The sequence below is a fragment of the Hyalella azteca genome, unplaced genomic scaffold, assembly GCF_000764305.2.
Source record: "Hyalella azteca isolate HAZT.00-mixed unplaced genomic scaffold, Hazt_2.0.2 contig15264, whole genome shotgun sequence".
Taxonomy (NCBI): Eukaryota; Metazoa; Arthropoda; class Malacostraca; order Amphipoda; family Hyalellidae; genus Hyalella; species Hyalella azteca.
Window position 1 is genome coordinate 97,537 of NW_025945121.1, and position 25,885 is coordinate 123,421.

The 25,885-nt window shown below is 41.9% G+C and overlaps 1 protein-coding gene across 1 annotated transcript in view; it reads left to right on the top strand.

Annotated features, from left to right (window-relative positions):
• Nucleotides 1-25,885, top strand: part of LOC108677066 — a 73,934-nt gene that overhangs the window by 38,775 nt on the left and 9,274 nt on the right. Inside the window, exon 2 of the mRNA XM_018165217.2 lies at nt 1,542-4,016. Within this exon, the coding sequence (XP_018020706.1) occupies nt 1,980-4,013 (2,034 nt within the window). The 5' untranslated portion in view covers nt 1,542-1,979 and the 3' untranslated portion in view covers nt 4,014-4,016. The remainder of the gene's footprint in view (nt 1-1,541; nt 4,017-25,885) is intronic.

The window sequence follows — 25,885 nt, forward strand, 5'->3', positions numbered from 1 at the left end:
AACTAAAAATCTCTATCCTCTAACTTCCTAAGCAACCATATTTACTACCTCTACCCTCTAATAGGCAAAAAATTTATCTTAACTGATGGTCCCCTTTGTATTTTGTTCTCGGTATAACTGGTTCCTCGTAGTGAAATATAAGAATCCTACGCTCGAATCAATTTTTTGACATTGCTACATTCATTAGAATTAATATAGTTTTTATTTATTAAATTAATTTTTAGATTAGATTGGCAGCTACACACTTCAAAAGAATTTTGAAGAAGTCCTGCATTAGAAGAAAATCGGGATTTACCATTTTCCATTTTTAGCGCATTTTCTCATTTATGGAAAAAAGGCACTATTGTGCTCGCCATGTCCGTCTGTCCGTCCGTTTGTCTGTCTGTCCGTCCCTGACTTCACGTTTTCGTCGACGAGAAAATGCGCTCTCTGTTACTCACTGCAGTGAGTACTGAGTTATATTTTTTTAGAGAAGAACTAGTCCAAAATTAGGGTAACATTTATATGCCTATATATTACAATTTTTTAATGACATTTTTGTCTTTGCTGTGTTGTGAATGCTATGCGAAAACAATTAAATTTAAACTTTGTACAAATAAAAAAATCCGCGTAGCAGCGTTTCGATGCTAAAGAAATGTCTCGTCTTCATCGTGAATTTGCATTTTTCTGTCTATAATTAATACAGACAATATTAAGCGTGGAATAATTAAAATTTTTATACATTTCAGCCATGGAGATTTGCTTTGTTTATTTAAGGGGCAAATAAAAATATGCCATTTTTTGACGTACCGACATTCAAGCAAGATAATGAGCCTTGTCACCTCAGCGAGACCAGCCCGTTGCCTACTCCCGGGATGCAGATTTGAAGTCAGCTAGTGGCGGACTATGTTGGAGGTGGAACTGTTATCCTTATTGCTGTATGGTGAGGTCCTTAGGTCCTTATGGAGGTCCTTAAGGTTATCCTTATCCTTCGTGAGTTGACACGAAGGGGGAGGTATGGTGGATGCTCATTGGGAGGTATGGTGAGACGCTCATTGGGAGGTATGGTGAGACGATCATTGCATGGGAGGTATGGTGAGACGCTCATTGGGAGGTATGGTGAGACGCTCATTGGGAGNTCATCATCATATCTTACCCTGCGCAATCTACATCTTACTCCGATCTTACCCTGCGTAGCTTGCCTGTTTACACCGATCTGTTCGATCGACAGTCATTACTGTGATACAAAGTTAGCATTATATTTAATTGGTGAACATCGCTCTAGCCAACACTTCTACTTATTTGTTCTTTCACGTCTTGCGTGGGTAAATTGTCTTGCGTTTATCGTCCTTTCAATATAACCAGTGCAGCCAAAGCCATTTAATGACAAAGCTTTGAGATATTTTCTTGAGCAGATCTCACTTATCACTTGCTTGTAATAGGCCCAGTTGTCAATATTCTTGTGCTTGGATGTATATTTTCAATTCGTATTGTTGAAACTTCTGTTACTTTTATCTTCAGTTTCAGCTTACCATGTTTCATGATTCATTTCTGTGTTGCAGGCTGTGGGGCGGCGACGCTGCATACCTGCTGAGCCGCAGCGTGAAAAGCTTCAGTCTACTCCTCGCGCTGTGATGCTCCAATGATTTAGAAAGGAACTGCACAGCTTTGGTTTCCTGGGCAATAAATGATCTGCAATGTGGGAGTGATTGCTGCAATCGCCGTGAAATTTCCTGTCCTGAACTCACGGTTGAACATTTATTTGCAATTACAAAGAAAACATAATCAAGTGTCGGCAAATTAGTTGATAAAGATACCAAATTACAGAAGCTGTTTCTGTTCAAACTTAACGCAGATAACGTTGAGGACCGAGCAGACCAATAGCCTGTCGCCCAGCGTCACGTCTTCGGACTCCGCAAGAATCTCCCATGAAATTAACAATTCTACAGTTAACGCCTCGAGTGTCCTGAAGAGTCGTTGATGATCTCGTCCTGGCAGCGATGAGTTCCAGCGACGTAGCTGCGGTTGTTGGTGCCGTGACGTGGCGGGATGATGGATCGTACGTCAAAGAAGTCGTTAACAGAGGTCACTTGCCTCAGCTTGCTAAGGTCATCAAGGGACAATACTTGTCCGTAGGAGTACCTAGCTTGGCCAATCCAAGTTTATCCTCTACCTTACTCCTATCATCTGCAGGTAAGAATGTCAGAGTGGCCGCGCAATCCGTCAAATTCAAGGAAGGTCGCCGGGTGGTGCCTGTTGGTCCAAAGCTTGCCATACCGGACACCTTTGATGGATATTTCGAGATACTCAGCGAAGATGGACGTGCTGTGAAGTGCATCGAGAGCGTTGCTGAGCTCGCCAAAAGGTTCCCTGACTCATGCCTGGTAAGGGAGACAGTCAAGGCTTACGTGTCTCGCTCCGATGACGTGGACTTCATAACGGAAAAATCGCGGTCGGTTCAAGCGGGTGAAACTTTGGTGCTTGTTGGTGACGTGGTGAACACGAAATCTGGAAAACCTCAGCTCAAGTACCTTCGTTGTTTCGATGAAGCGGGTCAAAATATATACCTTCCGTACGATGCCAAAGGAAAGTTTTCAGCGATCGCTAAGGAAGACAACATCAGTGGGGTGCATAGCATTAGAAACTTGCTCAACAAACGACTACCGTTGATGGTACGCCTAATCAACGGTCGACTGCCTCTTGGAATTAAAACAGCATCGCAGTTCCATCCTGAACTACGACTATTCGGAACTTTCACTGAAGAAGCTCTGGCTGCTCTTCCTCTTGGAAAAGACGCTCCGATGACCATCCTACCTCCCTCGGCTCCTCTCAAGCTCACTCAGGTCAAGAACGCCGAGCAAGTAGAAAAGACAAAAGAATTCTATAGAATATGTGAAAAGGCAAATAATTTATTACAGGAGATATCAGACAGAATTTTAGTATACGATGTTTCCATGAGAGGCGGTAAATATAATTCAGGTTCAAGAGACCCAAGGTTTTGCAACGCTGATATCGTCAAGCCTCGTAAATATTTACACTGCAATAGCAGCCGAGCATTGCGATCCAAAAGCACGCCTGCCACCCCTGTCCAGCTTAAAGCCTTTCACGAGAATAAATCCGACGATATCAAAATGAATGGAGCTCTCCCTAAGGATGACTACGACGAGATAGACCAAATTTATGACTACGTTCGAGGTTTCGCTCCCTTGCCAAAACACATCCGCTCCCCCTTTGCTAACAAAGATGATCCTCAGCTTAAAAGAAGCGTTCTTACGGAAGCTCGTCCCGCTCCCCCTCCCATAGAAACAATTCCTTCAAGACGAGACTTTCGTTCTTCAGAGAAACTCTCGCCTTCCATTCATCCGGCGCTAATTTCAGCCGCTCTCGAAAAAGCCGAAAGAAGAGTAGAAAAACGAACCAGGAAGAGCGACGAAAAGAATAACATAGTTTCCCATCTACAGCACCACCCATTGCAGCATCAAATGACGCCTTCTATTTCTGTTCCTTCCAATAAAAATTGCTCCAAACTGTTCATTAAAGCTAGCCAACAGAAGTCCAACAAGTCTCATATGTTCCGACAAAAATCTTGCTCTCCGGTGAAGGAGAGTTTGTGCGACGGTATGCCCCCGACGGTCAGTACATCTCCATCTTCATTATTCAAACTGCGCTATAAGTCTTTAACTAATCTCGCGATGGATCTCGACACTCTGGATTCAAGTACTTCATGCGGCAAGAATTCAGCAGATTCTAGCGGGTCTGCGGCCATGAAGGCGCGATTACCTGAGAAGAAATGCCGGCGACTGACACGCCCCACGAGCCTGACGAACCTCGTGTGGGACAGTCGCTGTAGTCCCGTCTGCCACAACCCCCCAGACGTCGTGGACGGCGGTGCCGCGCGGGCCATCGTGGAGATCGAGAGGAGACTTCGTCTGGAGCCTGGCGTGTACCGCCACGGCAGAGACGCTCCTGCCCTCATCGCTGCCACCACGCGGCTCTTGGCCTCCCATAACAAGATAGGCACATTGTACTTGTGAGACGTGAGTACATCTGTTGTACTTGTGAGACGTGAGTACATCTATTGGGTTCTCAAAGGTACTCATCTATTTAAATTTGCATATTTGCATAAATCAAATCTAGTTCCTTATTAATAACTTCCTTTCAGTGTAAAAAAAGCGTGATTCGCATTCTTTTATACATACCATATTTTCAAACTATAGCGTTTTTATGTCAATGCCCATAGCATCGTCATATGTCAATATCATACTGATGGGAAGCCCAAAACCACTAAGATATTCAAGATAATAGATTGTCACTTTCTCATAGTTGTATCTGAACCCAAATAAGATTGATGTGCCTAGCGCGCTGCAGGCTAAAGAACCCAGAGGTTTCCTGTTCAGTTTTGGCGCTCTTGCTTCGCTTTCGAAAGCTGCGCACGACGGCGGGGCGTGACGTGAGCGCCCATCTTAGTCCTGCGCATAAATGGGCGTGTTGCGTCCGTGCACCTCGAACTCTTCCTCTTTACAGCTGGGGAGCGCATCAGTAGGACATGCACCTCGAACTCTTCCTCTTTACAGCTGGGGAGAGCATCAGTGGGACATGCACCTCGAACTCTTCCTCTTTACAGCTGGGGAGCGCATCAGTGTCGCTCACAAATAAGAGATTTGTAAGTTGCACTTTTTCAAAATTTGCTCGTTTCGAATGATATTTAAGATGCACCAACCGTCAAGCCTATTGCATGCGCACTATCTACGAGCGAACTGGACCTGATTAAATGGTTGCAATACAGAAGACATAGTGATTATATGATTATATTCACAATTTTGGCACGCGCGCTCTCACTATACATATAGCATTGCAACGTCTCACAATTCTTGATTATTTATCATGTGCAACTTTCGATGATCGCGTTGAATTGTTCACACTCTTGCAGTCTCTTTGTTGACTCAAGACGCAAACATAAATAGAAGAGTTCCCGTTACATGCGCTGATTACGCAACGTTCATTGCGAGCTCGCAGCTCAGCTGTGCCCTTTTAATGTCAGATTGTTTTTATATGCAAAGGCTAATGCATTCGAAGGATATTTCCGACGATACATTGATAGATTTTGTGTCCTGAATATTTAAATTTAAGTTGAAAAATATACCGAGCAAAGAAGAGTATAGACTAGAATGCTCCTGCATTTATAGTTTCATCAAATTACCGAAAGAATCGTGAGCCTTATTTTGCCTTAATCTGATAAGACTTCGTTGGTATTTTCAATTTCTTTTCCCCCATCTTGACTACATCGATTGTTTGCGGCTCACCACCGTCCATGGTGCAGACTGCTGCTCACCACCGTCCATGTGGTGCAGACTGCTGCTCACCACCGTCCATGGGGTGCAGACTGCTGCTCACCAATTTCGTGGAGGTCGACTTTCCTCTTCGACCTGCGCTGTTGTCCAGCGTTCGGTGAAAGTTTGATATTTCCCCCCGGCCTCAATGACGGCTTCTTCACCTCGAAGCAATTATCGCCTTCCTTTATTACTCGTAATCATCAGAATAAAAATGGGTCACGTGAAATGTTTCCTAACTTGCCGAATAAAGCCTTATATAATTTCAAGTCAAATTAGTTTTATTCACTATCTAACCCTCGTAAATGTGCCTGGAGATTCACTTGTCTTTACAAGTCTTCACTGAGCTGCAGGAGCGCGAGTGTGAAGACTCACTCTAGACGATGACGGCCTCAGGCGAGGCTCTTCGTGAGCTTGCGGGGGGTTGCATGGCCCGGCCTCACATTCATGGCGTTTCTGCACGACTATTCGCCGTTTTTATTCCAGTAGCTTTGAATTATCTACATATTAATTGCGAGACAAACGTGCTGGAACATATAATTGTGTCCATACCCTGCACATGACATCAAGTGCAAGTGGTCGATAAACGATGTTTTATTAGATTGATTTTCCATAATAGATCAGCATTAACCCTCTATCGCCGTATGTCACCTTCCGGGAACATAACTTTCAACTAAAATTACACGTACAGTATAATAGTAGCCAAATGAGGACTTTATTCGCAACAGAGAACATTTTAAAGTTTCCGTACGTGGCGGCAACCATCAGTGCAAGTCATTTTGCGCTCACTAGAACGTATTTTTTTTTTTTTGGGAAGTAGGCTTGTGAAAATATTGCTCCGGTTACTCATGTCAGGCTGTAGAAGGTTAATGAAATTGAGCGCTGTTTACGACGCCAATGATTAAATATACATACTGAATTTTTCAACAAACGCGGTGTTTAAATCATGCATCAAAATGCATACAACTATTTAAATAATAACACAGGAAGTGTACAAAATTTGACGGACTGAAATTTAGGCTGAAACAAAGCGCCGGAGTACGCGTCACTTTCACTGGTGCAATTCGCGGCGCACCGCAGCGGCTACGGTGTTCCCACGTCCTACAGCTTCCCTGCTCAGCGGCCAGTTGCGACAACGACTTTCTGATGGCATGATATTTCATCAACTTATATGTATCTTCAAATTTAAAATTATTTAGCGACAACTTTCTGATGGGATGATATTTCATCAACGCTTCTCTATTTTTGAAATTTTAAGTTATTTAATTCTTTACCTGTTGCACAACCCCGATGTGTTGTTCTACAACGTGGCTTCGTTTAATTGCCGTCGCATTCGCTTCAGTTATATAGAAGCGAATCAAACAAAAGATGATAACAAAGATTGTATATACTGTGACGAATCGGAGAACTTGGCTACCGTTAAGCTCTGCTCTGTACTAAGTACTTGTGACACGAGCTCTTCATCAGTGATGTGCATGATGAAAAAATGCTGATTTATATGTCATTTAAATATGTGAGCTCTGTGCTAAAGAACTTGCTTCATTATGTGTTGCTGTAGAGTGTAGATCATCGTTAAACAATGAAAAATAAGTAAAGTAACTTCACAATTACGCGAGTAAAACAAGCCACAAATATTCTCGAACCTCCGTAAATGATGAGGAGGCCAGTAATGCTGCACAACCTGCACATTATTCAGGCCGTGCAATTTAGGAAAGAAACTTCGGCCATGACTGACTGTTGCCATGGACGTTTCGCCACATCATTTGTTTCTTTGCAATTATCAACTTTTTTACCAATTTTACTTAAAAATATTTGGCTGATTCCAACATCTGAGGCCACTTGCTTTTAATACGAGTAGTATGGTAATATAGTTTGAAGTATTACTAGTTGGGGACTGTCCGTTCAAATTTTGCTCGTTGCAATGACGCAAAATACTCATAAATTCTGGAATTTAAGAAATGTGCCCAACCGCTCTTGCATGTCGCCCAAAATACTGTCATTTCTTTTATGACACGCAGATTGTATGTAGTTTGTGTAGTTCTGCTAAGTGTATGTGCTCAGATGTAGACTGCCCTTCATGGCTAACCAAAAACTAAAAACGAAACAGAAATATTACAGTTTCATCGTAATTCATTTTTCTTGCAGCCCTACAATTTATTTAATTACAAAAGTTCTTATTTGCTTCAGTTTCAGTTCTAGTAAGACAGTAAAATCCACAGCTTCAGGCTTGATTGATTGCCTAATTCCTTCGTCTATATAGGATATATAGAAGGATATAGGAGGTCGGCTGAGAAAACCGGTTCCTTGAATATACGAATCTGGGCCTATACTTTCAAAAAAAGTTAAGAGATCGTAAGTTCATCAGCCAATCATTGACGGCCTTTCATGCAAAATCCACCAATCATAGACAAGAAACTGCCCTTCATGGCTAACCAAAAACTAAAAACGAAACAGAAATATTACAGTTTCATCGTAATTCATTTTTCTTGCAGCCCTACAATTTATTTAAATACAAAAGTTCTTATTTGCTTCAGCTTCAGTTCTACTAAGACAGAAAAATCCACATGAGCTTCAGGCCTGATTGATTGCCTAATTCATTCGTCTATATAGGATATATAGAAGGATATAGGAGGTCGGCTGAGAAAACCGGTTCCTTGAATATACGAAGCTGCTCGGAGCTTCTGTGTTCTAACTAATGGTAACTTTTGAGACTTCTAGACTGCAACCTTTATTTAAAAGCGGCAAATTTGATTGAGGTATGATGAAATGGGACAAAAAAATGTAAACCGAAAATAACACGATAAATGTCCTTTTTAAAATACGAAATGCTTGTTAAAACTAAGCATAACATCCTTGGTTACATTGTTAAGTACCTAAAAAAAGATTACAACTGTTCCATGGACTAGAATTTTAGTAGTAAAAAACTAAAAATGCAAAATAAATAAAATGTCCCAGAGTACGACGGGTCCGGACATTGGGGGACAGTCCGTGGGGTACTTTGGGACACTTCACCTCTAAGGAGGTAATATCAAAATTATTGTCAAATTTCAGGTTTGCGTTTCATCTTTTTGTTGTTACGCATTTATTAGGGTTACTAAGAATGATTTCAATATGTAATCCCAAACAGATTGATACAAGATCTGCAGCATCAGGAAATACGAAATGTTCCGATTTTTCTCTACGACCCAAGTGACATACTTCATTTTCGTCATTTTAGTCTTTTGGCTTTGTTATCAAGCCCAAATAATGTATTTTCGGCTTAGTGAAAGCAAATTCTACAAGAATGTAGGTACTCATAAGGCTTTGCTTTTCTCTGCATTGATTAGACAGATTTTTAGAATTTTTCCTAACAGTAATTTTTCATCTATTGCTTCTAATTGATAATGTAATATACGCAAATATTATTATGATGAAGATGACGAACAGCCTGGTAGCTCGTTCACTGAATATTTGGCGGGGAACGATGAGTTTCATCCTCCTATGGAAGGTCCTGCGTTGTAGATTTGGGAGCTCCCAGGACGTGGATACTGTCCCAGTGAGCCCCAAAAAATTTTAGAACCATTCGGTTACCATTTTAATATTGATGAACCAAGTTACTGTTAATCTTAATTCGTCAATTTTGAACACATTATCTAATAATTAATCACACAGTAAAGCTTTAGTTCACAAAATATGCCCTCTTACTTCATTTAATATACATGATGAAAAATATGAAGTTGGCTTACCTTAAAACAAAATATTGCTCACTGAAGAATGCAGGACAGGGCAGCACGTCTCTCTGCCACGTCAATCAACGCACTTACTAGTGTGATAATACTGTCTTATATTGTTGTTAAATAATATAATTTAAAATATAAAATAATTGACGCGTCCCAATGTGTCCCACTTCCCCCACGTTCTAAATTATTTTATTTCTTACACGCTTCACTCTTTTGAATATCACAAATTGCGTGAAGAGAAAGAGTGGAATCAGATTTGCAAGCTGAGAATATCCTGCCATAAATGATAGGGCCAGGAACCACGGTTGACTCGACGTTATGGTTATCTCCTGATCCCCTCCAGCGCAGCGCCTTGCTGGCTTGCATCTCATCGCGCACATGACACGTGTTCTTGCATGAGACTTCCTCTTATCTGCTACACGTTACATCTTTCCTGTATAAGCAACGTAACCTTACTCATGGTTATCGATATTGAAGTTTCTGCACAATTATCTTAGCTTATTTGCATCTGGTATCGATCTTCTGCAATCTCTCAGCTGCGATGGATGGCGTCTGAAAGTCGTGCTAGGTATTTTGTCCAATCAATTCACAAAAGATTATTTAGTTAAAAATCTAAATCAGCAGAGACTTCTATCACTTATATAGAATGTCTTCAAATACCTTTTTAAAGTTTTTTTTTTCTGTGAGTATTTTATTTTACGAAAGCTTGCTGGAATACTTCTGCATACCTCTTGTCTGAATCACGGACCAGTGTTTCGTATCTGCCATAACGGGCACCGTGTCTCGGTCTGCATCTCTCGTCGCTCTGCGCCGTCTTCATACAGTTCTCTGATAAGGTAATGCCAGCTGATGACAGCTCTTGTATTCCTGCTGCCTGTTGTTGTACGGCGCTTAGCTTTGCTCTCTTCATACAGTTCTCTGATAAGGTAATGCCAGCTGATGACAGCTCTTGTATTCCTGCTGCCTGTCGGTGTACGACGCTTAGCTTTGCTCCCATTCATTAGACCTCCGGGCCATATCTCTGTAATGACATCCTCAGTTCTTAGGATGACAGCCCTGGTGTTAGCCCTATCTCGAAAAGAATAATTTCTTATTGTGCAGCAATTTTAATTATTTATAAAAACTTGTAGTGACTTACTACCGTGACTGCATTTTGGAAGTTTGCCATCCAATTTCAAGTGAAAAAAGCTCCGCATAAGTCGCTTCCTTGATCACTCTAAGAACATACAATCTAGATACTCTTAATGCAATCCAAGACACGTTTTAAATTTCTCTTTTCTAATTTCCTCGCCATGAAGTTTGATTTCTTTTATAAACTTATTTCTTCATGTCCACATGTGATTATTTTAAAAGGCTCCATTTTTATTTGTGGGTGCCATGTGATATTGCATCTTGAAAATCTATGTCATATATTAATGACACGTAAGCTTTTTAAAAGTTACTTGTGGCCTGGAGCCACAAGTAACACAAGTAACAAGTAGAAGTTACTTGTTGTCTACTCCGTAGCAGCACCTCGAACGAGTTTTGTTGGAGCTGATCGCAGTGTCCCTTAAATACAAGCGTCTGGCCGGGCAGGGTATATGTATGCATGCACAGAAGCAGCGTTGGTCCCTTCACGTCCCGCCCTCTTGTGTACCGAACTTTCTGCGACGGTTTCTGCTTCATGGCAATTTGAAGTCAACAGAATCAAGAGTGAGAGCTCTAATATGGCGATCCCTGTCTGGCGATCGTAAAAGAAACGAACTAACCGAAAGAGGGATCTAGATTTTAAATGTTTCTTGAAATTTTACTTTTCGATCTCTCATGTGCCTGATAACATGCGAGATTTTTCAGAATCAGGATTGATAATTTTATTCCTTGCTTCCGTTGGATGAATACTTTCCAATCTTGCAGTAATTGCTCAACCCTTCGTCCACTGACGATACGTCTCGTTACTAAACTTTTAGATTTAAATTGTATTAAATACATTTATTGTTTGGGGAGGCATTTAGTTGACAAACGTACTTTTTGTGTTTTTCTTTCACATATTATTTTTTTCTGCCGTAGTATTCACGCAGCGTGTGTTAATTGTTAACCTGCAAACCAATGACCTCGTTTCATATAATCCTGAACTAAATTTTTAATGCTTTTAGTCAACAAAATTGAGCAGCTCCTAACACCAGTTTCATCGAATGTTCGGCGACACTGATAAAAAAAAACATTGATTGTTTGAAAGGAAACACATGCGCCCTCGACGCTAATATTTCCTTTCGAATGATTTCAATTACTGGGGCGATTATGTTGTACAAGGTTCGCTTGGTGCCGAGCAGCAGCGGCCGTTTTTGTGATGACAGCCGAGACACGTAACATAATTTCTTGGGTGTTGCGGAGCGCGATTACGTACATCGCTAGTCCGAGGGTTGGCTCTCTTTGTGGCTCCCTGACCACCAGAGCGGTTATGCCCGCTCTGTTTGCTCATTAAACTTGTGAAATTGCATTGGGCAACACCCCGCCTTTGTGCTGTCAAACCCTTCATACGGACACAAAGAGAAGCCTTCTCAACGAAGAAATTGTCGTGGCTACAAAGCGCGTGTGTTTGACGTGATGTGCTTACAATTCAAAGTATTCTTTCACCCCCTGCACTTTCAAATGAAAAGGAACGTGCCTGTATGGGTGTTCAGTACAGTGAAAGGTAGGAACTTTGTTTTATTCACAAGGTGGAAAAATTTACCATTGGGTATTCAAACTTTGAATGGTTTCAATCTTTGCAGATTCTTATGTGCATTCTGCATTAGCAAAAATACATTCCTTTTTATGTTTCTCAGAAAATCGTTCAAAAAATATTTGTTGGGCATTGTCTCGTTCTGCTGAGTTAGAATGAATCTGCTCTTGCCTTCCAAAAACTAGATATACGCCTTGCATGTAAGTTTTCTAGCAATACGTCAAATGAGAGACATCTAATTATAATTTAACATTAATATAAATAGGTTTCGAACACACGCAGCTGTTGTCGGTGAACGTCAGGGCTTTCACAAACAGTGAAACGCTAAGAAAACGTTTGGATGCTCAGGTGGATTTGTTGCAAGTCGGTAATACAGGAGGCGTGTCTATAGAACTTATATTAGGGGGAGAAGAAATGAAGTGTTGCCTTTGATCTGCCTCTCGAATTAACTGCCCTCTCACCTAGTGTAAGACAAATTACATCAAGCCAGCCTGACCCACTGCCAGGTGTCGACCCTTCTACTTGTAGTCCACCGTCATATTTGAAGGTCGCTCGACTTCGATGCCCCTTGCCACAACGGGCAAAGGTCAGCAGCCAAGTACGAACGCAGCGGCAAGCCCAGGCTTCGGAACCTAGGGTACACATTTAAGATTGTATAGAGATTCGATGCCTGTTGCTTTCTCGGAAAGGGATGTAAGTTAGTGAATTAAAACTAAAAATAACTAGTGGTCTTACTGGAGTAGGGTAGAGGAAGATAAGTTTTTGTTGCTCACGAGATCACACTCTCTCTCATTTTTGCGAGGTGTGGAGAAACGATCGAAGCTGATACGTCCGACTGGAATGGACGATGACCACGTTCTTTTAAAGTCACTTCCATTGTTCAAACTTGCTTCTTTTAATTCATAAATGCTATCTCGTGGAAGTCTCGAACGAATTTCAGATTGCAATAACTGCCGGATGCTGCAACCATGTGTTTTTGTCTGTGTTTTTGTTCAATAAACCTCAAGAACGACCAGGCGATCTATTCAAATCTTTGAAATGGTGTGCACTGCAATGTGAGAAGCACCGGAGCGAAGTTAATTGCGACCAAGCCGCTTATGAATAATTTGACTTTGTGTATGTTTGCATCAGTTGTTCCACATAACATCTTATGTAAAGAACTAGAACCTTATTCTTGTGATTACAGTTGTCATAGTTTGTCTTCTGTCTATAGGATTGACGGCCTCATTGGCTACTCGAGAGGTGTAACAAGTTCTTCCGACTACGTAACTACAAATCACTATCGCTTTCATCTGACTGCAGATATCTGGAGAAGTCATCATGTGTTTGTTTCATAATAATCTCTGTTCATTTGTGTCGCACATAATGAGATTTCTTTGACTTGTGTCAAGTTAGTTGCAAATATTTATGCAATTCGTGCGCTCTCTCGAGCCAGTCACCCGCTGGGTGTCTGTGTTGAAACCCGAGACTAGAAACGCGGCGCTGGAACGACATGCCGCGCGTTCCTGCTTTGACAGACTTCTGCTCATGGTTGAATTAATACATGTATTAATTCAACCATGCTTCTGCTGCTGAGGCGCTTGACGATGGCGTTGCTTCTTGTGATATTGCGGGAGTCGGATTAATGCTTCAAACAGTTTAATGTTGTTCTACTTCCTTATATTTTTAAAGCTGTAGTAACTACCAAGTTATTAAGGACGTCAAGAATCTGACTGTAATTTATCTTGTAATCTAGCTTATTTCGCTGTTGTGATACACGTGCAATGCATTGTAATTTACTCTATGAACTTATTTGTGTAGTAATATATAATGGCGTGCCAGTAGAAGGCACCTGCTTCCACTTTGGCAGACGTTCTGTTTCTTTAGCTCTTGGCCGCCGTAATTATTAATTATTAGTACTCATGATGAGTTCCTGTATGGCACAGCAGTGTTCTCTTTTTGTGCTTGTCTTTGTCGAATAATTTGGTGAGAGCAAAACTCTATTTGCTTTGTTTGAAAGACTCGATCATGAAATGGAAAAACTCGTACAGTCTAAGTACAGCCTTTGTTGCTCTGGTGAATGTAACTTCGATTCTTCGAACCGTTCCATTCTTTAGGTATTTTTGTCCGATTCCATTTGATATCCCATGAAGTTTGAGTTTTCAGCGAGGTAATTAATTGTTAAATTAACTTTTGTTAATTGGTAATTTTGTTTGGTTATTGTCATTACCTCTGCGGCAGCCCCTCGTCAGTTACTTTTTGTTCTACAAGTACATTAATTTTCATTGCTTATTCTGAGAATTTAATATTCTCAGCGATCGCACACTTGCAGGCTCCAGTTTTTAGTAAAAGAACGTATACCAAATGATATAAAGATTAATATAAGATTAGTTTAGCGAGGCGTTCTCGAGTGGAACCTCCTGTAAGCTGACACCTCCTCGGTGTCATAGTTGGCTGCCTTCCAGGCCAGGGCAGTCCTCTTCTAAAGAAAAGAGATAATAAGAGTAACAAGTTTGTAGCAATTGTAGCATACTCATCACGTTGATGTTTGCTTGCTGCGCCAAAGAAACAGAAGCAGATCCTTTGTTAGCAATTGCGGTACGTTTGATCGAGGTAATCGTTCTTGACAAAAGTAATGAGTTTTTAAGCTTGCGCAAAAAAAGCAACTAACAAAATTCTTGGTCGAACCGAACGCAGGCGAGTCTTGTTGTAATCCAGTGCCCCATTTAATGACGGTATTCTTCAACTTCAGAGGCGGACAAAACAAGCTTGTCAGTGTACGGCAAAAAATGTCTAGGTAATTAATTTGTATCACCGGCGAGCAGATGTCGTGTCTGCTTGCTGTTGGTCGCAATTTGAAATCATCGACGGCTCACCGGAGTTTAGGTGCCGGCAACTGGTGGCCACCAATACCAATTTACAACGTTAATTAATCAAATTGAGGGTTGCAGATAGCTGACATTTCTAGGGAGCAATCAACAGCGATGTCGGAGATTGGCTCAGTCTGTTCTCCAGTCCCGTAATGTCATGTAGTCATCATGGGTGTTCTATTATGATGACATTTTTTTGCGCACACTCTAACTGCTCTTTTTATTTATCACGGCCGGCGAACGTTTGCTTTCGACTAGGCAGCGTTCTAGAGCTGCCGCTGCTCCTTTCGCTTTCTATGTTTGATAGGAGGCATGTTAGGTGCATAATATGGACTATGCCATGGGAGATGTGTGAACGATGTTCTTCACGATCAAGTGATATTATTTTTACTTTCATTGCCTTCAATTTCTTAATTCCGTTGGGATCGTTAAAACTGCCATTATATATCGTTTGAATGGCTGCATTCGGTTTCAACTTCTAGAATTTTTCCTCGATGGATTATTGCTTAGCCTCAATCTCCATGATGATCGCTAATTGAAGCTCCTCCTTTGCTATTGATTAAATTTGTGTGCAAAGGGATAAGGGATACAAACTGGATACTTTCGCAATTAATCCGTATTAATCAGCAACGTTGGCCAAACTTATACTTTCGCAATTAATCAGCAGAATCTAACCGAACGCCTGCAAGTTGCTGGTGCTGTGCCTAGGGGGCGCTAGTAGGCGACATGGTTCTTGCTAGTCTACCAGGCAGCGGGGCGCGGGTGTCTCCGTCTACCAGGCAGCGGAGCGCGGGTGTCTCCGTCTACCAGGCAGCGGGGCGCGGGTGTCTCCGTCTACCAGGCAGCGGGGCGCGGGTGTCTCCGTCTACCAGGCAGCGGGGCGCGGGTGTCTCCGTCTACCAGGCAGCGGGCGCGGGTGTCTCCGTCTACCAGGCAGCGGGCGCGGGTGTCTCCGTCTACCAGGCAGCGGGACGCGGGTGTCTCCGTCTACCAGGCAGCGGGGTGCGGGTGTCTCCGTCTACCAGGCAGCGGGGCGCGGAGGGCGCGGGTGTCTCCGTCTACCAGGCAGCGGGACGCGGGTGTCTCCGTCTACCAGGCAGCGGGGCGCGGGTGTCTCCGTCTACCAGGCAGCGGGGCGCGGGTGTCTCCGTCTACCAGGCAGCGGGACGCGGGTGTCTCCGTCTACCAGGCAGCGGAGCGCGGGTGTCTCCGTCTACCAGGCAGCGGGGCGCGGGTGTCTCCGTCTACCAGGCAGCGGGCGCGGGTGTCTCCGGATATGAGCCGCTATCACCAGAGGCTCTCAGCTTCCTTCAATTATTAATGCCGCTGATGACTCAGAGGCCTCACCTCGCTGCTGATGCTAAAATATTGCCCGTTACTCACATGTTTATGTTAAGGTTTATTAAGGTTTATGATCATTTGGGGACGTCACGCGAGAATTAGTCTATTGCTTCTATTTCTTCATTCGATTTCGAACTTGAATATAAATATGACCACGTGTTAAATGTGAATAAGACATACTTTTTACTGCAATACTAGTGAATGAAACATGCTATTTTCACTAGGGCCTTGACTCTACGAGGATAAGTTAATCAGTACGAAAAAACGAACATTGATTCGGCCTGCGAGCTACGTTACTATCATATGATATGTCCAATACATTACGAAATGTGACATTAAAGCCTTCAATGTCACTCTGAGTTTTAATTGCAGTCACACGAGAGGGAGGCTTGTGGTCGCGTTGTTCCCAAGGAAGTGCCAGCGATATTATAATGACAATATTGGTCTCTATATCTTATAATGATAATATTGGTCTCTATACCTATCTTATAATTATTGGTCTCTTATACACGCCAGTCTGGGTTGCGGTGTAAATCCAGCGAGAGGCCTGCGCGCTGAGAAGTATTTAATGATTTGATATGTTGGATGGTGCATGAGATTTTTTATTATTTTGAATCGAAATAATGGACAAAGTGATTAAGAACAATGTGGAAATTTTTCAATTTACCTAAACAGAATGTTCACAGCTCATTAGATTATACAGGGTGTATAAAAAATCCTCGAATCCTCTGATATGGCATGTCTAAATTTTGAACACTAATTAACAGATATAAGTATTAATTCTCAAGTATTAATCAAGCCCCATTGGAAGGGGCTTGTCTGAAAAATTAAAAGATTTTCTGCTTAATATATCCACTAATATATCCAATATATTTCTTAATATATCCACCTGCAAGTGCACGCATGAGTGACATCTGTCTATGCGGTAGTCAAATTCATCCCAAACTCTATAGCGAGCACCTTCGATGATTTGCACAACAATCGGCGAATACAGGAATTAAGCGCTGTTATTCTGGGATTCCTAAGAGTAAGTTCATCCATTGTTGTTGGTAGCGGAGGCACATAAAGAGTCTAGAGGCCGAGGAGGCCGGAAATGCAAGGATGCGTCATTTTACCCAGTGTGTTTTATCCTCCAGTCGAGAATTCAGTGTATCTTAAATTCGCGGACTGTCCCATGCCAGCGTGGCGGTGCTTTGACCTGTTGTCTATGTTGTAATTGAGAATATTTTGTCCCATCATTACTTTATCATGTTTGTCATATATCACATAAATCACGAAATAGTAATGGTTTTAAAAGTAGGGTAATTTTTTTGCTATCCCTTTCAATGAGACACTCGGAAGATACGTCGGCGTGCTCCAATATGTCAGATTCCCGAATGGATGTCTTGCAAATTTGTCTGTTAATTTTTTTCAAATAGTTGCGAACAATGAATTCTTTAGTATAAATATGGCGTTCGTAAGTTTAGTTTCCGTGTTCTTATTGAGTTTTGAGTAAACTTCCGATCACGAAGCTATAAGTTTCGTTCTTCTGATTCATGCCTCAGTAACCGTGTTTCAATTTATATATATTTTTCAGAGTCTCTTTTTTTTTCATTTTTTTTGCGTGGTTTTTTTGTTTTTCCAATGTGTTTTCTATCACACCTCTATGATGAATTTTTCTGATCTTTTATAAAATTACTTACAAGTATTCAGCATTATATTCGATCTATAGAAGACCGGTTGTCAATAAACACAAATTTGATATCAGCTTTCTTCCTTCACTGCGATGACGAGGTTGCGCCAGGGTGATGCCACCACCAAATCAGGGCCGCTGCAGCCTGCATCATCTGATAAGATCTTCTCATTGTCTTGCCAGGTCTCAGATCGTCAATACTCAATATATTTGCCGTCTGAGTAATGGATGCATTAGGGAAACTGACGTGAGGCGGAATATCGACCGCGCATAGAATATTGGAGTCGAATGGAGTAATCGTTGATTGCGTGACCACCTCATGCCGACTGAGCTCGAGGTTATATAGCATTATGCTATATGATTAATATTGAATTTCTATACACATTGCATGTATATTTTGCAAAAAATGTCTGGAACTTCAAAAAGAATAAGTTTTACTTAACTGTTTTCCTATTAATATTTTATATCCAGGCAACGTCAGCCCATGTGTTTATGCCTAAACGAAATATTTTCCTATATGAGCTGCATTAAGTGAGTATATCCCTCAGCAAAATGTCTTTATAATGTGTTAAGTATACAACTTGTAATTCTCCAAAGCGTATAACACATCACTTCACTATGCAGTGAGAGGTTCGCCTGGACAGCGGCCCAGGAGTGAAAGATTTTAGTTTGTCACGTACAACACCACGCCCTCAATGACCGTTCCTTTTGTTTTGGGTGCATGCGGGGGTTGAAGGGGGCTTGTCTGCTGACACTTGGAGGGGGAGGCTGCAGACACTTGGAGGGGGAGTCTGCAGACACTTGGAGGGGGAGTCTGCAGACACTTGGAGGGGGAGTCTGCAGACACTTGGAGGGGGCTTGTCTGCAGACACTTGAAGGGGGCTTGTCTGCAGATACTTGAAGGGGGCTTGTCTGCAGACACTTGGTGGGGGCTTGTCTGCAGACACTTGGTGGGGGCTTGTCTGTCAACTGTTACATGCGCCGCTGTCACTTTTAATAACGAGGGTAAATGATAAAAAATTATTTATACTGTTCTGGCATCATGCGCCTGGTGAAGCGTTAGAGCTCGTGAGGCTACATCGATCGATGCCATCAATTCTATTCTCTAAACAAGTAGGTTAGACGATTACCTTCAGTAATTCTGGTAAAAATTTCTTTCTTTTTTTACTAGAAACCAATACCGTATTACATTTATAAATGCCTAATGATTACAACTGCGAAAAATATTTGCATTGTAATTGCAAGAATTTGATTGCTACTCATAGGTGTGCCTATTACCGAAAATAGCTAATGTCAAAAATTGAGAACTTCAATGACCCCGCTGTATCATTTTCTGCCATAGTTTACAACAACTTTATTTTGAACCGTTCTCATTACCGTGTTCTGTTGCAAGTGCCTAATGTAAAATTTAAGAGATTTTCAACTCTATTATTTCGAGAGGCTAGAAACGTTAGTACGGATGACCATGCATGAATTTGTGAGTATATTTAATTGCTTCTATAAAACTTATCCTCTATGTTCAGACATTGACCTCATAGTTGGGTAGTAGTACTTTATATTTCTATCACGAAAATATATAAAATTCTAGTTGTATATCGGTCGCATTGTGCTTGATCATCTCTTAATTTGAAAGCAGTCCCCGCCTGAATTAACCGTGTGCCGGTGACTGCAACGCTCTGCAAGTAGTTATCTCATGACTTATAAAATTACATCCAAATTGTTGCTAATGTCAGTTTGCGTTTAAATTGTTGCTCCCATGTTGAAGAATCAAACTTTTTTTATAATTCTATTCTTGAGTTTAATGTGGAACAGAAGTTAAACTTGAACTTGAGACCAAACTTTTGTATAGTTGTATCCATGAGTTTAATAATCAATATAAGTTAAACTCAATCTTGATTCACCTGCTCATATACTGTACATTCTTCTTGAACGTTTATAACATAAAGGGCCCTTCAGAACTAAGAGCAGCATTTCTTGCTCCTATGTATAAACTTTTGCTACATATCATTGCCTTAAACGCGCTGTTCGTCTCTCAGATTTAATCATACTTCTAAGAAAAGTGGTTCAGCAAAAAACTTGAAGAAGCGAGCAGGCCTGTCGGTAATGGCTGCGCTGTTGGCCAAGCATGGGGTCATTGAATCTTCCTGGGAACCACAGGCGAAGGTGGCCAGTTTTTACGAGTTGCTGCGTGCTCTATTATTGCCTGTGCCTCATCCTGCGGAAGTTGCTTCTCCGCTAAGGACGTCGACGGGTCGTCACTTCCGGACGCCGTGTGGTGACCTTCCCTGAGTGGGTGTGCTCGTGAGTGGGTGAAGGGGTGTGCTCGTAAGTGGGTGTCAGGGTGTGCTCGTGAGTGGGTGTCAGGGGTGTGCTCGTGAGTGGGTGTCAGGGTGTGCTCGTGAGTGGGTGTCAGGGTGTGCTCGTGAGTGGGTGTCAGGGTGTGCTCGTGAGTGGGTGTCAGGGTGTGCTCGTGAGTGGGTGTCAGGGTGTGCTCGTGAGTGGGTGAAGGGGTGTGCTCGTGAGTGGGTATCGGCCTATATTAATACACAAATTCCATCTCAGGAATTCACTGTATTTTTCTCCTTCTAAAATATAGCGATATCATGGTACGATCGTGAGTGTTTGGATGTCAAGTTTTGGCATGGGAAAGACGTTGCTGTTACGATAAACTTGCGACCAGAAAATCAATGCATATCAATCCACTAAGCTTTAGTGTGCGTGCGCCCACTCAACCTTCTACCGCCGTATGTCACTCTCCGGGAACATAACTTTCAACTTAAATTATACGTAAACTATTGAGTGCAGCAACCTGAGGATGTTTGTACGCAACAGAGAACATTTTAAAGTTGTCGTACGTGGCATCAACCATCAGTGCAAGTCATGTTGAGCTCATTAGAACGTATCCTATTTGGAAGTAGGCTTGTGACAATATTGCTCCGGTTACTCATGTTAGGACGTAGAGGTTAATTTGTAGGAATCACCGCAGGCACAGCATGTAATTCAAAAACATTCGTGTTCTTCCAATGTTTAATTTTATCACAGTTTGCCAGCTACGTGCTTTAAGTGCAGCCTATTTTCTAGTGTGGTTCTTATATACGTCCTTCAATTGAACGAAATCTATACAGTTACTTTTTAGCTTGCAGTGCGTGTTTAGAACAATGCTGTTCGACTTTTTAACCCGGAACTTGTAAATTGTTTTGTTACAGTCCAGTTTCTGCGCTGAAAGTATTTTAATTTTATCCGAGCCAAATTTTTCGTGCACTAGAACTCGACAAAATTTTGTGAGCAATGAAGGCTTTGCTTCCTGAAATGTGTCTTACGTTTCTCAGATGCGTCGCCTGATTGTTGATTATGAGTGTTGGCGCAAGTGTTTCAAACTTAGTTTCCACTTTATTATGTGCAGTTAATTTGCAGAAATTTTCTTGATCATGTGTTCCACGTAGCTTTGTTACGCTTTACAGGGTTACATTATACGTTTGGCCCCCGTATATAGTAGACGTGCAAACGTCTTGACGTTGGACACACAAATGGGGCCAAAATTTTCTCGCGCGGAATATCTTATTTTCTAATTAAAGATTTAATTCTATGTTTTAGCCGAGATATTCGGTAGTAGAGATATTCTTTTTATAGTATATATCCTGACCATGAATATTTCGAAGCATTTACTAATTTCACTTGCGTACGATTCCTGAACTTGTGACTTTTTATTTATTGGCGTCGAGTTTACTTTACTTATGACTCGTTCAGGCCAGTGACTCGTTCAAGCCAGTTACTCGTTCAAGCCAGTGACTCGTTCAAGCCAGTGACTCGTTCAAGCCAGTGACTCGTTCAAGCCAGTGACTCGTTCAAGCCAGTGACTCGTTCAAGCCAGTGACTCGTTCAAGCCAGTGACTCGTTCAAGCCAGTGACTCGTTCAAGCCAGTGACTCGTTCAAGCCAGTGACTCGTTCAAGCCAGTGACTCGTTCAAGCCAGTGACTCGTTCAAGCCAGTGACTCGTTCAAGCCAGTGACTCGTTCAAGCCAGTGACTCGTTCAAGCCAGTGACTCGTTCAAGCCAGTGACTCGTTCAAGCCAGTGACTCGTTCAAGCCAGTGACTCGTTCAAGCCAGTGACTCGTTCAAGCCAGTGACTCGTTCAAGCCAGTGACTCGTTCAAGCCAGTGACTCGTTCAAGCCAGTGACTCGTTCAAGCCAGTGACTCGTTCAAGCCAGTGACTCGTTCAAGCCAGTGACTCGTTCAAGCCAGTGACTCGTTCAGGCCNTCATGTGTCCGGTTGTGTCTTCGTACAGCGTACGGTCCTGCTCATGTGTCCGGTTGTGTCTTCGTACAGCGTACGGTCCTGCTCATGTGTCCGGTTGTGTCTTCGTACAGCGTGCGGTCCTGCTCATGTGTCCGGTTGTGTCTTCGTACAGCGTTCGGTCCTGCTCATGTGTCCGGTTGTGTCTTCGTACAGCGTTCGGTCCGGCTCATGTGTCCGGTTGTGTCTCGGCGCACAGTCGCGCACTCATGGCAGGGTTCAAGGTCCTTTATTGCCATCAACCCTGCGCTCCACAACTGCTCAGTGCTCAACCTCAAGTGATTAACCCATTAACTGATAAATGCCACTGTAAATGGAAATTTCACACTTTTAATGAGTTTTTATTCTTTTGCTTACCTTTATGATATACACTTCTTTTTAATCTATTCATGACGCCAATTGCTCACTTTTTGCGTCTTTTTCTCTTCTCACACTGGACTTGATACATCCTCACATGCATCAAAACAGGGACAAATAGCAATGACGAACCTGCAATGGCATAAAAATATCAATTTTCATTCCGTGGGATCAAAACGGCAAATGAAAGTTAACGACTGCCGTAATAAATGTATAGATGGAAGCTTACGTTACGGTGGAAACATCCATCTAATAGATGGATGGAGCTTTAAAACCTACTGACCGCATTTATGTCAGTCACTTATTCTTAGTTCCCAAACATTCTATTTGTAATTAACTCATATTGCCGCTAATTTTTCGTCTCCTGAATGCGGTGCGAAGTCTAGCGCATGTCATTTTTAGATTTTAACGAGAATTCGTATAACAACGATGGTGGTTTGTCTGGAAATTACAGCGGAAATAATTGCCTCGGCGATTGTCTAGTTGCTGAAGTTAAATAACTCTATACGTTCTCAGGTTATCTTCAATCGATTAATTTGATGACCTTGTTGAATCCAGTCGTGGTCATCTTCTGTGGCTAGTAATGAATATGAACTTTTTGCATCAGCAGGCATTTCCTGAACTGATAAAGGTATTGAAGGTATCTTCTGGTCACATACTCGGCATGTGGCGGAACGTATACGCAATAATGAAAGCGATGATTGTATACATACATACGCAAGTCATGTGGCCAGTTCATTGGTTGAGTTACTAACAAACTTACTCAATTATCAACGCCATTGCGACCTGCCATGGCTCTGCCATGGGCCATGGCATAAATGGCCCATTTTTGCCATTTATGTGCTTAGAGCGGCTGTGCTTGGCGAAAAAATACCAAGTCATTTTGGAGACGACGTATATGTATTGAGTGAACAAAATGCAAAACAATCCAGGAGTGCAAATTTGTTCATGTGAATTGTCCTAGAAATCTTTTAAATTGTCGTGCCCTCGCTACTATTTTCAGATTAAATTAGTTTTTTCTTNTGTGGAATACAGCCTTATTCCATCATATACTTTTTCTATAACTACGGAGGGCAAATAATTAATTACAAATAAAGATGCTAGACACCTGCATTTTCAACTCACACCTCTAGCTTGAACCCGGGCTCTCCAGCAAGTTAGATGCAGAGGAACTTTCGCTCGTTGAAAGCGGCGGTGTCCGCTCCTTGTTAACAGCTTCCACACTTTCTCGTCCGGGCGCCCATGCGTCTTGTGAACCATGCCGATCTCAAGCTCATGTCGATCGCATGGCAAGCGCATATCGATCGCATGGCAAGCTCATATCGATAGCATGGCAAGCGCATGTCGAAAGCACTGCAAGCACAAGCGTTCGTGAATAGAAATTCAAAGAATTCTAATAGCTGCATGGGTGCAGCGCTGGTGCGAACACTCGCTCCTTGTAAACATAACAATTTTTAGTCTAATACTAACATGCTTCCTAATTGAATTTAGTTGGTAAATGAAAATGGCCCCTAATTCTTAAATATTGAAGATGAATTTTGAGTCGTAATGCTATGCTGAAAATTGCTGACTATATAGTAAGTGCAACACCAATAATGAGAAAGTGTGACTTTCACTGCCCTTTTCATTACGGTACTTGGTATTTCATAGAGCCCCGTGTAAATCTATAACTTTTAAGTATATTTTTAAATTTTGACTGTATTATAATCCATTAATTTTATCTGAATCGCTAAATTTTTAACCGTGACAGTTTAGAACAATTTTCGAGATATTATTTGGATGTAAATTGTAAAAAATATTTTCTCATGGTTTATAAGTTCAGCAACAATTAAACAATATAAGTTCAGCAACAATTGGAGAAATGCAAAATTTATTAAGAAGTCTGATCGTTGCCCCTATCGTAAGCCAATGTCATCGCTGGCGCCTAAGTCGCGTTTGGCGATATCGCTGCTCTTTGTCCGCTCCTCCGCTCCGTAGATCAGCGAATCTCAGGAGTAAATATTTCAAACATGTAAACCGTCGAGTCAAGGCTATAAACACGAGAGCTTTTAGCGTTTTTCATTGGTTGTTACGTGAACAATTATTTAGATGCGTGACGTCATGTGACAGGAGAGCGAGGAAGCGTGTCACTCGCACTAATATACATGCCCTTGACACGAAATTCTTTCATTAACTCCCCCTTCGCTCCCTTGCACCCCTTCCTAACCCAATCCTTTTACCGTCTACTCTGCACTTAATTTACACCAAATTTTATTGCGTAACCTGGCTGAAATTATATTTTCTATCTATCCTCGTTCCCCTAACTACCTAATCCCTCATTCTCCACATCACCTTGTAAGTTTCTATCGCCTTCTTCGTAACTCTTTTCCTGTTTGCTCAAGAAGCTCTTTTATGGCAGCATTCTTTACACTAATAGAAAGGATAGTTCCGTATTACCCAAAAATCTCTTGAGCTTTGTTATTACTTTGCGCGAAAAATTCTACTAGTTTCACTATATATAACGTATTGAAGGATTGCGCAGTCATACTCTTGAGGTCGAAGTAAATTAGCAAAGGCGTATACGTTTTCGTAACTCCGAGAGCCAAAATTCTATACGATCGTAAATACGGCCTAAAATGAAACAATCACATGAGAAGCCACTCAAAAATAAAATAAAATAAAATTGAGCCCACAAAACACATCAAAACAGGATGAGATGTCGATTTGCACTTCCTCACATACTCAAATCTTCAAAACCAGCGACTACTGATTCACATCTCGTTAGGAGTCATGTCCGGGCATTTTGTTTCGTGTCGCGCAACCTAACACATTTCCCGGAACGAGGTTCAGACTCCGAGTGTCGTAGTTTCTTTGAAGGTTGAAGATACTTAATAAGTACTTCGCAAGACGACTGTATCGGATTTGATTAGCTCCTCTAAAAAAAAGGCTCGCAGAAATATGTCACGATTTGAGATCATTAGACTACTATCATGTCGGACGATTAAATGACTGCAAATGCAGACAGATAAGGGGATACGTTTAATTGTGCACCGCATGAACGCCTCGGTTATGCTTCCTTTTGCCACATCCTGTCATCTTTCCTTCCGGTGCCTCCTGCTCGATCCTGCGGCGCTGAATCTGACTGTAGTGGGACCCAACAGTAAAGGAGAGTAGAGTTCAGCTTCAGTATTACCTATATTAATTAAATGCAGGCTTCAAATGAGGCATTATTGCTTATTAATGTAAATTATTCATATGAATGCACTGTTTTCAGGTGAATAATTTCCAGATGTGTTCAGCTGAATAATTTTTTCCTAACGCTAATATTCAATTTCATTCCATTTTTAATAGAAGTCATTGCTGAAGTTCTAACTTCTATATATCATAACTTGCATGTCATTCGTGATCGTGAGACGTTCTCCCTGAATGTGTTCATTGGTTTCCCTGTTCATTCCTCATGAGAACACAAAGCTGAAGGTCGGCGGGCAATACAAATTTGATTTATTGTGCCGTTATGAAGACGTGATAAATGTGCACAAATTTGACACACCGTTACGATCTCAGGGGTTCACACGAAGCGTGCGAGAATGCGTGACACGTCGACCTTAACCTATTCAATTTGGGCCTCCCAAATCATCGAGGGCTTCTGCGCGGAGCTGCT